This window comes from Rattus rattus, chromosome 2 (assembly GCF_011064425.1).
Source record: "Rattus rattus isolate New Zealand chromosome 2, Rrattus_CSIRO_v1, whole genome shotgun sequence".
NCBI lineage: Eukaryota > Metazoa > Chordata > Mammalia > Rodentia > Muridae > Rattus > Rattus rattus.
Window position 1 is genome coordinate 71381992 of NC_046155.1, and position 15309 is coordinate 71397300.

Below are 15309 nucleotides of genomic sequence, written 5' to 3' on the forward strand. Positions count from 1 at the left end.
TGGGAGGAGTAGGCTGAGCCACTAAGAAGAGCCTTGTCACCAAAACCCAGCAGGAGGTAACCACAGGAGTTACTCTCTGTCCCTGCTGGTCACTGAGAGGAATCTAGTCAGCAGCAGGGCCTCCTGAAATGTGGATCAGATGTGGCTCTCTGAAGCTCCAGGAGCAACGATATCAAAGCCTCTGCCCAACAACCCCTGTCATTTGTGGGAGCCATGGTGGAGGTCACTATGGCTTTTGGGGAGAACATGTACACACCTGTATGTCATGCCAGGTTCTTTGAGGAGAGACTCCTTGAATGCACGTTCATTTGCATGAGTGACCCTAAGGCTTCCCTGGGGTACAGGGCTGCTGGAAGAGTAAGCATTTAGTCTCCAGGGAAGCTTTGAAGGGCAGAAGTCCAGGGAGGGTAAACAGAGGCTACCTGGGGGTGATGCAGGGTGGGTGTGAGGTCAGGACCTTTCTGTATTTGTAGTGAATGCTTAGTTATAACCACCAGTTCCAGGCTGAGTTGTGTGCTCTACGCAGGGCGAATCCGTGCGGTGTGGTATAGTGTCTAAGGAGGGGTAGCTGGGCTTTGCCTGTGGTTGTGGCTTCGGTTGCAAGTAGAAAATTAAATAAAAGGGACTTAACGAACAAAGCAAAAAGAATTGGGTCTCCTGTGATTGGTGGGAGGGGTTCCACCAGAGTAACTGCCACAGTAGCTTTAGAAAACTGGATTTCCCACAGAAAACTCCAAAGCCCAACCCCTCAAGCCGCAGGTTTGTGAGTTTAACACCACCTCCTCTGAGTACCAGGACTCTGCCCTGAGCCAGAGCTGCCTTTCCCTCTCTGTAACCCCCGACCCTCTAAATATTCAAGCTGCTAGAGGAGTTTTGAGCCTCAGCTTCCGAGCTGTCTCCTCCACCAAGACCTGGAGCACAGACAGGAGAGGGGAACGCCCTAGGGAGAGCAGGTGCCTCTGCTTGGTCCACAGTGCCAATCGACAGCCCAGCATCTGTCTCCTGCCCTAAACGGAGGACCACAGGAAGCCTGGTCCAGCTGCCAGAGCGAACATCTTTGGATGCTGGAGAAAGGCTGGAGAATCGAACTTGAACATCCTGTCCAGGTGTTCAAGTTGAGAGAGAGAGAGAGAGAGACAGACAGACAGACAGACAGACAGACACAGATGTCTGAGTTGCACTTACATAACATCTTGAGTGCTGACCACTTCCAAAGCTTACATTCTCCTGCTGACTGCAGTCTGGAGCTACTCCTAAACTCCAAGGCCCACCGGCTTCCATAGACAGGACACAAGGTGGCCAATGTGTTTTCTCCTTGGCCCTTCTCCAAGTGTGAGCCCGTGTGAGCCCATGTGTCAGCTTTGTTTGCATGACAGTGGACAATTCAGGTACACTTCTGTCCTGATTGGAAGTTGTGAGTTTCCCTTTTGTTTCTCCAGCCAGTGTCACTCCGGGTCATACATGTGACCTGTGTGTTTGGCCTAGGTCAGCAGGGCAAATGGCATGGAGCCCAGGGTGTTCAGAGTCTGACCCACTGCTCCCAAGATAAGAGGGGAGAGCACACCCAGGGAACACTGACAAGCCTGTCTACATTCGGGGCACTTCCATGCTTTGACAAGTCCTTCCGGTAGACAGGGACACAGGCTCCACAGATTTTCCCTATGCGGCAGTGCCCATTCAGTGTGGGCTGCCAACCTCAGTTACAACAGTGCGGAGGTGAGGCTGGCATCCCTCCCATTTTGCTTTTGCTGAAAATAAAGAAGAGAACTGCACTGGTCTGTCTTGAGAACCCTGGGGAGAAATCTTGCCCGGAGGGGGGGGGGTTATTGTCTTCTTTGGGGCAGTTAAAATTGTATCTATCTGTATCTATCATTTATCATTATCATCTATATCTGTACCTGGAGTTACAGAGGGTTATGAGCTGCCTTGAGGATGCTGGGAACCAAACCAGAGTCTTCGGCAAGAGCAACAAATGCCCGTAACTGCTGAGCGTCTCTCCAGCCCCTACTCTCAGTTGTGGTGACCCCCAACCATAAGATTATTTTGTTGCTACTTCATAACTGTAATTTTGTTCCTGTTATAAATTATAATGTAAAGTATCTGATATGAAGGATAGCTAATATGCGACCCCTGTGAAAGGACTCTGCAACCCCTAATGGGGTTGAGACGCATAGGTTGAGAACCTTGACACCAAGCTGAACAACGAAATCCCCCAGCCTATTGCAAGTCTGTGTCCTCTATCCGACATTTCCCATCCCCTTTCTCTCTTAGCCCTTGGCGGCTATGTTCCTAGTTTCCCCTGCTACTCAACTAGTTACTTGCAGAGAAGGCTACCAAGTATCTATAAAGCAAGCCGAAAGCTACAGTGTTACACTGGGAACTCAAGAAAGGCCCTCTGCAGGTAAAGTGCTTCCTCACACATAGTTACTAAAATCCAGTGCAGTAACCGGTGACAGGATGGCCAAATTCATAGAAATATCAAAAACAAAACAAATAATCATTTGGTACACTCATGATGTCACCTTGCTTACATCATCCAGCCTAGAAGGAACTTAGCATTTTTATCTTGTGACTGTGGGTGAGATCCAGGGTGATGGTGATTTTTTTTTTATATTTTAAAGATGTATTTATTCATGTATGTGAGCACACTGTCGCTCTCTTCAGACACACCAGAAAATGGCATCAGATCTCATTACAGATGGTTGTGAGCCACCATGTGGTTGTTGGGAATTGAACTCAGAACCTCTGGAAGGGCAGTCAGTGCTCTTAACGTCTGAGCCATCTCTCCAGTTCATAGCGGTGCTTTTTTAATACAGCAGAAAGAGAGAAAATCACTGAGTTGCTGGTGGATGGTGAGACGCCACTGGTGTCCCTCTTCTGAACTGTTTGTAACAAGGAGGCGCCTCAGTGAGGAGAGCGGGGACAACACTCTAACCTGCCTGCAGACCTTCCTTTCTGGGTGTCGCCTGTCCTTTGTGCTTCAGCTGGGTTTGCACATTACAGCTCCAGTTCCAGCTGAAGGCTTTAACTCCGCTGTTCCTTAGATACTGTTCGTCTCCTGTTTCTCTAAATGTGATGGAGACTGTCATGGCATAGTGGAGTGGGGGTGAGGACTGAAAAGACCATAGGGTTGTCTGAGTTCTTGCGGGCTTTTCCTGAATGTGGTTTAAGGTACCCATGTGTCAGAGAAGTGTGAGAAATCCATCTGCTATACTCAGACGCAGCGTTGTTACTGGTCAGGAATGTTGAAAGATGGCATGGGAGCCACCCAGGGAGATAGGGAAGGCCTGGGTGGGTGAAGGACGGCAGCGGATGAAGACTGATGACCAGCCCTGCGTACCTGGGGTGGGAGGCAAGGGAATACAGGGGAGGATGTACAGGGGAGGAGGCCACTCGCTGAGTCCTGGGCTGTCACATGGGCTGTGGGTACCAGGGAGTCTGCCATCACTGAGAGCAAATTAGAGAGCAGGATGGGAGGATGTGTGAGGGAGTGATGCTTCCACAGACCCTGCTGGCCACGGAGGATGCAGGAGGCAGGACCTGAAGGAGCCAGCCCTGAGCTTAGCTCAAACACTGGGAGCTTGAAATGAGTTCTCTGGGATGAGGAGAGGCAGGGGACAGAGCTTAGGCAATGTGAGGTACGGGGACGGATCTAGCTTCATGTTCAAAGAAAAGAAAAGGTAGAAGAGGATGTGTTTCTTGCCTTGCCGAGTCCCTGAGTGGCCTTTGTTTCTTTTAGAGTTCCATGCTTGGTACATGGGCAGAGCTGTGTGGCCTCTGAATTGAGAGCTGCCTGTGGCCTTTAGGATTGTGTGGTATCCCCGAATTTCCTCGAGGTCCTCCCTATTTAACAAGGTAGAAACTATACTTCAAAATGGGCAGTAATTGGGGGCAGAAGATGCCTCCGAACATCGGACTGGGCTGCGGTTCTAGGGGGACTCAAGGCCCTGTGGCATGCTTACGGCTCATCCCAGCTCAGGAAGAAATGACAGCATCATGTGGCTCTGTGTCCTTAGTAAGCCCCAGCAATAGGCTCAGCTGGTAAAGATGCTTGTCACCAAGGCTGACAACCTAAATTTGATCCTTTGGCCCCATTTGGTGAAAGAAGAGAACTGACTCCATGCTGTCCTCTGACCTTCACTCAATTTTATACACACACACACACACACACACACACACACACACACACACACACACACACACAGAGAGACAGACAGACAGACAGACAGATAGACAGACAGAGACAGAGAGACAGAGACAGACAGAGACATATTAAAAACCAGAGGACCAGTGTGAGCTAGATCGCCAAATATCATGCAGTTAGCCACACAAGTTAGCAAGCAGGGTTTCAGAGTTTTAGGGAAAGAGAGTCCTCCTTCTAGAAGACGCCGGGGAAGGTAGAAAGCAGGGCAGAGAGGAAGGTACCTGCTGTGGGAGGTGGGGCTGGAAGGGGCAGGTATGGGTGTGCATGTGACCTTCTAAAGTTTATAATGGTGGCCCAGAGAGTGGGAAGGCAATGAGGCCCAACCAGAGGGACTGTGGTCTGGGCTGCCACTTACAGGACAGATACCTCAGGGGGAGTCTAGACTGTGGGGTTAAAAGGCATCCATGTCCCAAAATTGGACATGGTCCTCCAAAACCACCTGGGAGCTCCAGACTCTGGGAAGAAGGGAACCCCAGATACTGAACAGGTGAAGGAAGAGTCTTCTTGTCTTGGAGATGCCCCCAAACCCCTTATTTGCTGTGAGCTCTGGTGACAAGAAGCTCCAAAGTGAACAGCAAGGACACATGATGATGGAGAGGAGTCCACCTCAGAATGTCTCTTAGTCTGTTTGATGCTAAAACAAAACACAGGGTAAGAGTCTAAGGGCTGGAGCGATGGCTCAGTGGTTAAAAGCACTGACTGTTCTTCCAGAGGTCCTGAGTTCAAATACCAGCAACCATATGGTGGCTCACAACCATCTGTAATGAGATCTGATGCCCTCTTCTGGTGTGTAGCTACAGTGTACTTCTATATAATAAATAAATCTTAAAAAAATAAAAAGATGAGAGCCTAAAAATAACAAAATTATTTCTCATGGCCTTGGAGCCTAGGAGATCCAACCCTAACTCAAGGCAGGTGAAGGTCCCCTCCTGCCCTTCTAAATGTGCCTCACAGTTGCAAGAGTGAGGGGCTCTTTCCTAAGGATGCAAGTTCCTCAGATCCTTATTGGCTCCCAAAGGCCCTACCCGACCCCACTGTGCGGAGGGTAGGATCTCTACAAGCTCTCAGCCACGGAACCCTCTCTCCGGCCCCTTTATGGTGTTCGTGTTTGGGGGTGCTCAGGCTAGGCAGGTCTGCAGTCTCTGAGCAGCAGCACCCAGCCTTTTACTCAGTAAGCCTGAGCTCTCCATAAGAAATCCTAGGAGACATGAGGCTAGGGCTGTGCCCAGAAGGTGAAGGGCATGCATGTGTGTGAGGGCGTCGGCAGCACATACTGGACTGCTCTCAAAGGTTCCTGGGACGAGCAGGAAGCACAGGTCTGAGCCCTGTACCAATCACCTTCACAAACAGACATGAGCCAATGATAGATAGCCTATCGGCTGCTTTTTATGAATAAAGTCTTATTGGAACGGTAAGTTATGTATCATCTGTGGCAGCTTTTGTACTGTAAGAGCAGCACCATCTATCACTCACCCTGGATGGTTTCCTAACCCCGTGATTTAACCATATGGAGGATTCAACTTCCTTAAATGAAATTTGTCTACAAGGAAACCTTGTATAGTATATGTAACACATATAGTGTATATAACCTTTTATATGTATAGAGTGTAATATTTCTATAACAAACAAGGCCTGCAGACGCTGGTGATATAGCTCACTGGGGAGACTGCTTACCTAGCATGCAGTACACCCAGCACTCCATAAACCGCATGTGGTGGTCCGCATTTGTAATCCCAGCACTACTGAGGTAGAGGCAGAAAGATCCCAAGTCCAAGGTAATCAACAGCTACACAGCAGGTTTGAGCCCGGTCTGGATAACCAGACACTGTCTGAAAGAAGCCTGGCAGAGACGGCACAGAGGTTTCTGCTGTATCTGAGTTTCCTCGGCAGGGCTAAGTAAAGAGTGTTTCCCTCCTGCCATGGCATCTGCCTCATCCAGCTCTGTTCCCATGTCTGGCACCGGCAAGCTGCACCCACCTGCCCTGCAGAAACAACTGCTAAGAGAATTCCTAAATACAAACAGAGCGCAGTCGTCTGAGCGAACACAACCCATACAGGATGGGCGTGTAAGGGCAGGCCTGACTTAGTCCCTTCTTTGTATTCAGGTGGCCTCCCCTCACTGAAACAAAAGCAGGAGTCTGTGAACAATTGGTTTTCAGGGGGACAACTGTCCTCAATGCCAAGTCCACACTGGGAAGCTTCAGGGGCAAGAACGGAATTGTTCCACACCCTTTGCTGACCCGGAGTGCTGCCCTAGCTCCAAGAACCCATCTAACAAGAGGAGCCAATCATATTTTAGGCTAATATAGTTTCCTAGGCAACCAACAACATAGTCATAGAAACAGACTGTGGATAGTTGAAAGAAACAGAGCAAGGGATGAGAGGCTCTGGCCCATCATCGTCTCCTGACTTTGATGTAACCGTCACCCGCAGTCATTCATACTTGACTGAAACCTGAAATTCTACCTATCAGCATCAGGGTACCCCCAACCCAAGACCCCAAGAGAAAGGGGTCTTTGCATGACCCCTTGCATGTCCAAGAGTTACTAGGAAGGCCTTGGAATGTTACTGCCCTTCAGGGCCCCCACAGAGCAAACTTTGAAGAGAGTGGAGGGCCAGAACACAGTGGAACTGGGCAACGGGCCCCAGAGCCAGAGTGTGGCTACCTAGGATCGATGACGCCCACAGGGAGCCTTTGGGACTCAAGCTTGCACCACACTCAATAGACGACTTTGCCATTTATTCAGTGTGGGAGGGAGGGTGGAGGGAAGGGATAACGACCAGATGTGCCCAGTAATAATATCCAAAGTAAGATATACTTTCTGAAACTCACACTGTCTATAACCTATAATAAAACACTGTGATTTCAAATTTTTACATCTATTTATCAGTGTGTGCTCGTCAACTTGTGCTCATGCACGAGCCATGGAACACGTGTGGAGTCGGCTGTCTTCAACATGGAGGTGGTAAGTATCCAGATCAAGTCACGGGTTTGGGGGGTACTTTTCAGGCTGAGCCATGAAAATAGAGATTTGCCACTCTATTTTCTATTTGTTCATCTTTAGTCTTTACCCTCCCTCTGCAGACAGCCATCCTTCCAGTCTCCCTAGCTCCTTCTCCTTTGCCTCTGTGGATCCTCGAGGGACCACAATCCCATAGTGTTCCATGTCTGCAGATGGCTTTCTAGACTCCACCGCCCTGTAAGAGAGCCCCTGCCCTCTTCGTCTCAGGCTGTACTGACTGCCATGGTTGACTTGGTGGGGGATGTCCCTGGAACTGATGACAAAGTGCTCACTGATGCTCCTCTTAGAGGGAGTCACGTCCCCCGGGATTCCCTTGGAAAGAAGGGCAGCTATAAGGCTCATCACAGACATCACTCATCCTCAGTGAGAAGTACTCTAGGGTGGGCTCTCCCTCTCCTCACACCCCTTCAGCCATTTGGAAGTAGTTATTGCTTCTGTGAGAACTTCCTTTCCAGACAGGAAAAAGGAGCGGCTAAAGCAGCAGCCAGTGGTTTCCCAAAGACCTGGACTGAGAGGAGATATAATCGTCTCAGGGCTTCTCAAACTCTACCCCAAGCCACACGGGAATCTTTAATAAGCATGGTTTAAAAGGAGATTTGAATCTGAGTGGAGCCTGAGACCTTGCACTTCTGCCAGAGGTTGATGCTATAGCTGGTCCATCACCTCAGGGCTGTGAGGGACTGGCTGCCTCAGACCTTCACACTCTGCCTCATGCCCCTCGTCCCACAATCCCACGTGGCTTCGGCCTCCCCAGCTTTCCTCCCTTCTCACCCCACTGTTGTCTGAGAGGGACAAATCTGTTCACGGAGACTACGGAAAAACATCTACAGGCAGCCAAACTTGAAATTTAAGAGAGAACCTTCAAACGAACAAACAAACAAAAGTTCTTCAATTTTTTTTTTCTTTTGCCAGTTTCACCTTTATGTCTGGTCCTCTGTAAATCAAGCTTTCACCCCCCCACCCCCAAAAAAAGAAATGGTCGCTCTACGTTCCTGCTTCTGTGGACTGGAGCTGGTGGCAGGTGAGCGTACCTGGCCTTCAACCTTGAACCCCTGACACCCATCAGCTTACAGAGGAAGCACTTCGGCTGCCCCGACTACTGTTTTTGTATCACTTTTGAGCGTGCATTTTCATCTGCACGATGATGAAAATGCCACACCTGCTTGCACACAGAAGGGCAGCTTTCTTAATGTAGTTTTCTTTCTTTGTTTTTTTTGTTAGAGAGAGCACATCTGTAGAGGAAACACTCTGAGAGGGTTGCAAAGGCCAGCCATTAGGAACAACGGCCCTCGGCTATTCCCTTTCTACTTTTCTAAACCTTGGGGGAACAGAGGGTGGGATTTTTGTGAATGAGTCTAATGGAGCATCTTAAATTGTACTCTACGATATTTCAGAAGCCTCAAGTGTTAAAAAACGGACCAAGCAGACAACGAAAATATTGGATGAGCAACTTCCCTCTCAAGGTGGCTGCATGGCCTCAAGTTTTATTCTATTGCCACTATCCCTACGGGACAAACCCTTAAAGACTACTATCTAAAACAACACGTACCTAACAGAGTCTCTCCAGACTCAGCCCTCAGCTCCCAGAACACGAGGCAGTAACTCAACCAGGATAGACGAACCTTCAGGACCAGGAAGCTTAATTTCCAATGACTGATGTGCAAGTTTACCCAAACCTAGGGTCTTTTCTGGCCCCTCCAGTGTTTTGGTGTCAGGTGTCACTGATTGCCAGTTCAGAGACTTTGGGGGGAAAAAAAAATGAGGCTGAAATTTTCCTTTCCTGAGTCCTATAGGGCGGTAGGATATTCACCACACCTCACAATACTGCACCTGAGTGGACAGGACAGACCGGCGCAGGGTTCATACCGTAAAAACTCCCCAACACAATGCACCTCCATTGTAAGATACTGCGTTCTCGAGTTACGGGGACGAAGCCACAGGATGGATACACACCTGGTCCTCAGAATGACTGGCTGTTCAAAAGCCAGAGCCTGGAAAACCATGCGGCTCACTCAGCCCCGCATGACATCACCCCATGAGTCCGGCTGGCGTGTCACTGATGCCCAGGGGGAGGGTGGGAGCCCCCACACTCCCCTCCCATGGGGCCCAATACACAGACACCAAAGCCCGCTAGCTGTAAAGTTACCTACCCAATACTCGTAAGAACCCAGACTGCTCTGCCACCCCCACCCTGCGAGTCTCCAGAAACATTCTCCTCTTTTGGGAAAGGGGAGAAGACATCGGAGGGGACGGGCAGGCCTACTTTGGACAGCAGCAGCCTTACTTACTGAATTGTGATCTGACAGGCAGACCTAGTGCATAAGCCCCCTCCCCCCAGCCAGCCTGGGTTTGTAATGGAGACAACCTTAACAGAAAGAGCAACTGTAGCAAACACTCCTCAGGATGAAAAGCCACTTCGGAGCACACAAGCACTGTGGTTTGGAGAAAAGATCGGGTTTCTGGATCGATGCATAGTCAGCCTCTGCCTCAACCAATGACAAGGCTGTTTGGCTGTCTTTACTAATAATAGCAGGCGGCCTTGTCCTCTGTGTTAGCAGGAGAGTAGCCCGGCGATGCTTGGACTAGCCCGGCTGAACACGAACGCACTCTGAGCTCCATGCCATCCATCTCTCCTGCAGCGCCAGTTGCTAACCCAGCACTGTTTCCAGCATGCACAATACTCCTAGGAGGAGGCCTTCTCTCCTTGATGCCTCCAGTTCCCTAGCAGGAAATACCAGTGGGGGTGGGGGGTGACTGAGGAAAAGATGCTGATAGCGCAGAAGCCCCCACCACGCACCCTGCTGCTGAATAACCAAAACCGAATTCCAGAGGGCTATTTCTCCTCCAGCAGCATCTTGGGGCTACAAGATACTCAGTCCGGCTAAAACACAAAACACTACAAGCAGCAGCCAGCAGGTAAAGCTTTGCAGGCTTCCCAGACCAGCCTAGGCTTCACGCTGCACCACATGGGGGAGAGAAGCACTAACAAAGCCGAGCAGCCTCTCCTCCCCGCGGGGGCTATGGGTGGGCGGCAGAGCACCGCACTTACATGGCCTCAGAAACCTCCAGGTTCAGGTCACTGGCTGGGGCTGGCTGCAGGGACTGCGACCCTCCCATCCTCGCTGAGCCCTGGCGTGCAGGCTAGCCACGAGCAGGGCCAGCGTCCTGGTGCGGTTCCTCCAGCCCGGGGCGGGCCGGCCGGCGGCCGGGGCTGCTGCACTGCAGATGGGAGCAGCTGCTGGCATCCGTGGTGGCGGCGATTGGGAGCAGCAAGCGGCTCAAGGCCGGAGCCGGCCCAGGGGGCGAGCACCAAAGCAATGTGCGCGTGCGAGTACAGCTGGCGGGTGCGCGCCTAGGTGTGTGCGTGAGCGTGGCCGATACGCGTGGAGCTGCCCGAGAGGCGGCACTGTGAGCCCAAGCACTGGCGAGGTCGGAAAGGATCTTCTCTTAAAGCCCCCGGTTCAGCCTGTGTGTTGGGACTTGATGATGTCACCACCACCAAGCGGCCTGACGCCTGCATCTTCACAAAGCTCCAACAACCTCCGGAAACTGCTGGGAGGGGGGCGAAGACCCTCCCTCTGCTCACACTCTAGGCCGCAGCTTCCCGGTTTAGCCCTAACTGCCAGCTAGTTCAGTGTTCTTTTGAGATGTAAATGTATTACTCATTGGCACTTAAGCCTTCCCCACCACCTCAGCCCCCAGGCGGGGCAAGGTGGTCTAGCAATTGACAAAGTTGGGAGCAGGTCCCTTCTCTCTCACCCCCTACCCCCCCACTCCCACCCCCCAACCGTAGGAGGGCTGCGGAACCAGTAAAACAGGCTGCAGTGGAAATTGAGGACTACACACCTGAACCTTCTTCAGACTGGATGGCTGGGGTTAAGACTAAAGTCTGTATCAGGGGCAGCAACCTGGCACAACTTCTAGGCTTCCAGCCCACTAAGGCCAGGCCTCCAAGGACCCTTCATAGTTTAACAACACTGCAGAGTTGGGGCCAGCTGGAGAGAAAGAGCCATAGGGCTGGGTCTGGATTCTGGTCTTTGGCCATGAGATGAATTTTTCTACAAAGACAAGCCCTCTTCTATGCACACTGTGCTCCTGAGTCAGGCCCCTCATATATCAAGAATGTACAGGGAAAGGTAGCTGTGAGGGACATAGAAAGGCTCACCCCTGATCCTAAACATAGGCAGGCTGGTGTTGATGGAGGGGACACCCAGTGCCAGACCCCATTTCCCTGTTGGGGAGCAGCTCGGAAAGGTCTCCATAGTTGAGCTCTGGGCCTTCTCACTAGAGGCTACTTGAAAAGCATTCTATCTCCCTGTAAGTGCCTACAGCCCTCACAGCCCTTTAACTGCAATGGCTTTCTGAGCCCTGAGCGTTTACAACTGAATTCAACCAAAACTACTTACAGGAAAGTGAAAAGACTCTTCTACCTTTTTACAATTCCTCAACAGGAATGGCAGTTAGCACGTAAGGAGCATGTGCATTACAGACCCCAAAACAATAATAAGATGAAGAAAAACCCACCAGTCCATACGATAAAGTCAAAATAAAGCTACTCAACACACTTTAAGATTCCCTCCAACCTACTGACTGCTTCCCAAAAGTGTGGCTACGGACGTCTGCACAGGCCGGCGCATCTGGAATTGCTACTTGCCCACAAGCTACAGAGCTTGAGGACCAGCTGAATTTCTTGGGCTCATATTTCTTCTCTGTGTCAAAACACTACACCGTCAAAATTGCTCCCCGGGAGTCAGTGACACGAAATCTCCAGGAAACACTGAGGTTTCTTTCTGTGTTTAAATGGAGATAGCAAAGGTTGGTGCCAGTCTTGTGGGGAAGGTAACCTCCAGCAGGCAGCGCCTCCCTCCCGGGGAGGCCATCATTCTGCCAACACTACTGTCATCCGGTGGTAAGAATCCTGCAACTTATTTATCCAATCATAGAGGGGGGAGGAGCAGGCGGGGATCCAAAAGAACCTCACAGTGTGTAGTAAAAAGATATTCATTGGCGTTAATATACAGTCTTCCGAGGAAAGGGACCCTTCCCCTGGGCAGTGTGCAGATCTCGGTTAGGTAACTTACACACTGGGAAAAAATGGGGGAAATGAGAAAGAGGGTCCCAGCCCCCAGCCTGAACTAACTCCATTGTGTCCCCCACGGGCTCTAGTTTGCCTCTTTAACTTTCTGCTTCTAGAAATTTCTACAATAGCCCTGGACCAACCGATAAACATCTTTACGACGAAGAACCAACAGAGAGGACCTCCAAGCACGGGCAAGGCTTGCAGGACATATCCCTCTCCAAAGGAAGTAGAAAATAGTCCAGGATGGTGAGGCTTCAAAAGGAACAGAGGGGAACGGGACCCAGATTGTCCCCCCTCAAAGGGGGTTGGAAATTACCTCATGGGACCCAGACTGCCCCCCCCCAGGGACAACAATGACAGTAACATGTTCGGAGCCCCAGGCAGAAGCAGACTGAGATAATGGCCTCCTGGCCTGACCAGGATCACAGGCTGGTTCTCTCAGTGAGGCAAACCTAGTCCTCCTCTTCTGCCCACTCCCTGCCTGTGAGCATTCCGTCTAGGCTCCACCCCACAGTTACCTGGCAACATCCAGGTATGCCTGACTCACTATAAAAGGAGCTGCTCGCCCCCCTCCTCACTCTCTTGCCTTCTTGCTCTTGCTCTGTCCTCTTGTCCCTTCCCCCTCTCTTCCCATCCCCCTCCCCCCTCACTCCCTATGCTCACCCCCTGCCTCTATTCCCCTTCTCTCTCTCTCTCTCTCTCTGCCTTTCTCTGCCTCTACCCTCTCAACTCCCCTCCCCAAATAGAATAAACTCTATTCTATACTATGTGTTCTATACTAGTGTTCTATACTATTCTATATTATGGGCCTGGTGGGGGGAAGGGATGCCTCAGCATGGGCCCGAGGAGGAACCCCCTTCCCCCACACCCAATTACGTATCCACCAAAACATATTCCTTCTCTAGTTTTTATAAAACACAACACTATCTCCCTCTTTTCTCCTTAAAAAATATCAGTTTCTGCCAGCCACTGAAGACAGGCTTGGAGTCACTGAATCCTTTATCTGCTTCCCCACACGGCCACATTCATTAACTCTGCCTTCACCAAACCTTACCTCTGACTGGTGGGCTGGGACTCCCGGAGCTAAGGTGACAGGGTCACAACCAGAGCCTGTTGGGGTTGGTTTGTGCCTGGCAGGCAGGGTCACAGGCTGTCAGGATGTCTTTACCCTTGTAAGTAGGAGGTTTCTGCCAAAAGTGAACGCTTTGAAGTGAAACCCATTGGCTATGTGCCCTTGAACCAAATGCCTAAGCACACAGCACCCAAGTACTAGCTGACTGAGAAAAACGGACATGCTGCTCTAGAAGGGTATTGGGAAATGAAGCGAAGTACAATCCATGAACTGTTGGGACCAGGCCCTCCTTTCTAAGAACCATGTTACCTGAGCAGAATACCGTTACACTAATGCAGTCAAGTGCTTATATTTAGAAACCCCCAAACCGCACGGTCACAATATAGTGACATACTATGTCGTGGATAACATCACCTCACTGATATTAAAACTGTGCCCCCAAATCGTGGTAGAAACAGAGAGCCCTGGGCACCTTTAAAGTTGGTGGCAACTGGACTTCTGCAGTGTGATTCCCTATTGAAGAACCACTCAGACCGTTAACTAATACTGTCTGATGCTGACTGCACCTGCAAGTTTGTTATGTGGTGATTACCCCAGAGAAAACGGAAAAGCTGAAGAAAGTGGGGGAGGGAATGGGTTGAAATTCCTGTGGAAGCCCTAACCCTTAGATTCCCAATCCTTTCAGGTGCCTTCAGTGGGGTGGCGAGGCCACCCAGGTGGTGGCTCTTAATCCCTTGCGTTCCCCACTCCCACATGCTGGCTCCTCCCCCCATCTGTTCCACCCTCCCTCCTGGGCCAGTCTCCATCCTAGCCTCCCTCTAGGAAACCACAGAGTATGTATGTCCTCTCTAGGATCACACCAGTGGTGCTCACCACTTTCAGATACAGCCCTGATTAGACCCTGACCTCTAACAGCCTTTCTGCAGGTCTTTTAGCCCCATACACATACACTGTCTGGGTCCCTAAGCGTAGGCCAAGCCCACCTAGGTAGGCGCCACTGCCAACTATCCCAAGAGAGTCTATAGGGACAGATAAACCAGGAAATGCCTCTATCATGTCTAAAACAATTAGCAATCTACTGTCTATTAATACCCAATAATGTTCCTGGCCTGGCCCATGCACGGTGACTAACTGGCAGCAGGCCTGACTAAGCCCTGTAGCCACAAGCTGAGCCATGTGATCCAGCTCCACATCCCAAGGGGAACAAAGGTCTGGGAGCCAGTTAAGGGCTAGAGAGATGGCTTGGTGGTCCTTCTACTTGTGCAGAAGACTGAGGTTAGGTAACTCCAGGTCCAGGGGCATCTGGTGCTCTCTTCTAGCTGCTTTGGTCTCTTGCATACATGTGGCACACATACACTAGTGCAGTTTCAACACACATATATAAATAAATAAATTATACACGCATGTGCATGTGCATGCACGCACGCGCACACACACACACACACACACACACACACACACACACACACACACACACACACAATTTTGTTTGTTTTCAAGACAGTTTCTCTGTGCAGCCCTGGATGTCCTAGAACTTACTTTGTAGACCAAGCTGCCAGTCTCTGTCTCCCAAGTGCTGGGATTAAAGGTGTACAGCAACACACCCAACGTAGTTTGGGTTTTTGGGGTTTTTTTTAAAGATTTATTCCTTTATTATTTATATAACATTCTGTCTGCATGTATGCCTGCAGGCCAGAAGAGGGCACCAGATCTCATTATAGATGGTTATGAGTCACTATGTTACTGCTGGGAATTGAACTCAGGACCTCTGTGAGAATGGTGCTCTTAATTTCTGAGCCATCTCTCCAGCTCCCAATTGTAGTTATGTTAAACAAAATAAACCTGATAGCTAAGCTAGACACTGTAGCTTGTGCCAATCATCACAGCACTCCAGTGTGGTAAGTGATGGCATTCCGTCTAGGCTCCACCC

At 50.4% G+C, this 15309-nt stretch overlaps 1 protein-coding gene across 9 annotated transcripts in view; it reads right to left on the reverse strand.

Annotated features, from left to right (window-relative positions):
* The window catches only part of Tacc2 (transforming acidic coiled-coil containing protein 2), a 191310-nt gene that overhangs the window by 61610 nt on the left and 114391 nt on the right, over positions 1-15309 (reverse strand). Inside the window, exon 1 of one of the 9 annotated variants that reach the window (XM_032892451.1) lies at positions 10277-10671. The exons of 5 other annotated variants lie outside the window; for them this stretch is intronic. In XM_032892451.1, coding sequence (XP_032748342.1) covers positions 10277-10344 — 68 coding nt within the window. In that variant the 5' untranslated portion in view covers positions 10345-10671. Of the gene's footprint in view, positions 1-10276; positions 10672-15309 lie in introns of those variants that run through there. 3 more of the 9 variants (XM_032892453.1, XM_032892454.1, XM_032892455.1) reach the window with 3 other exon arrangements.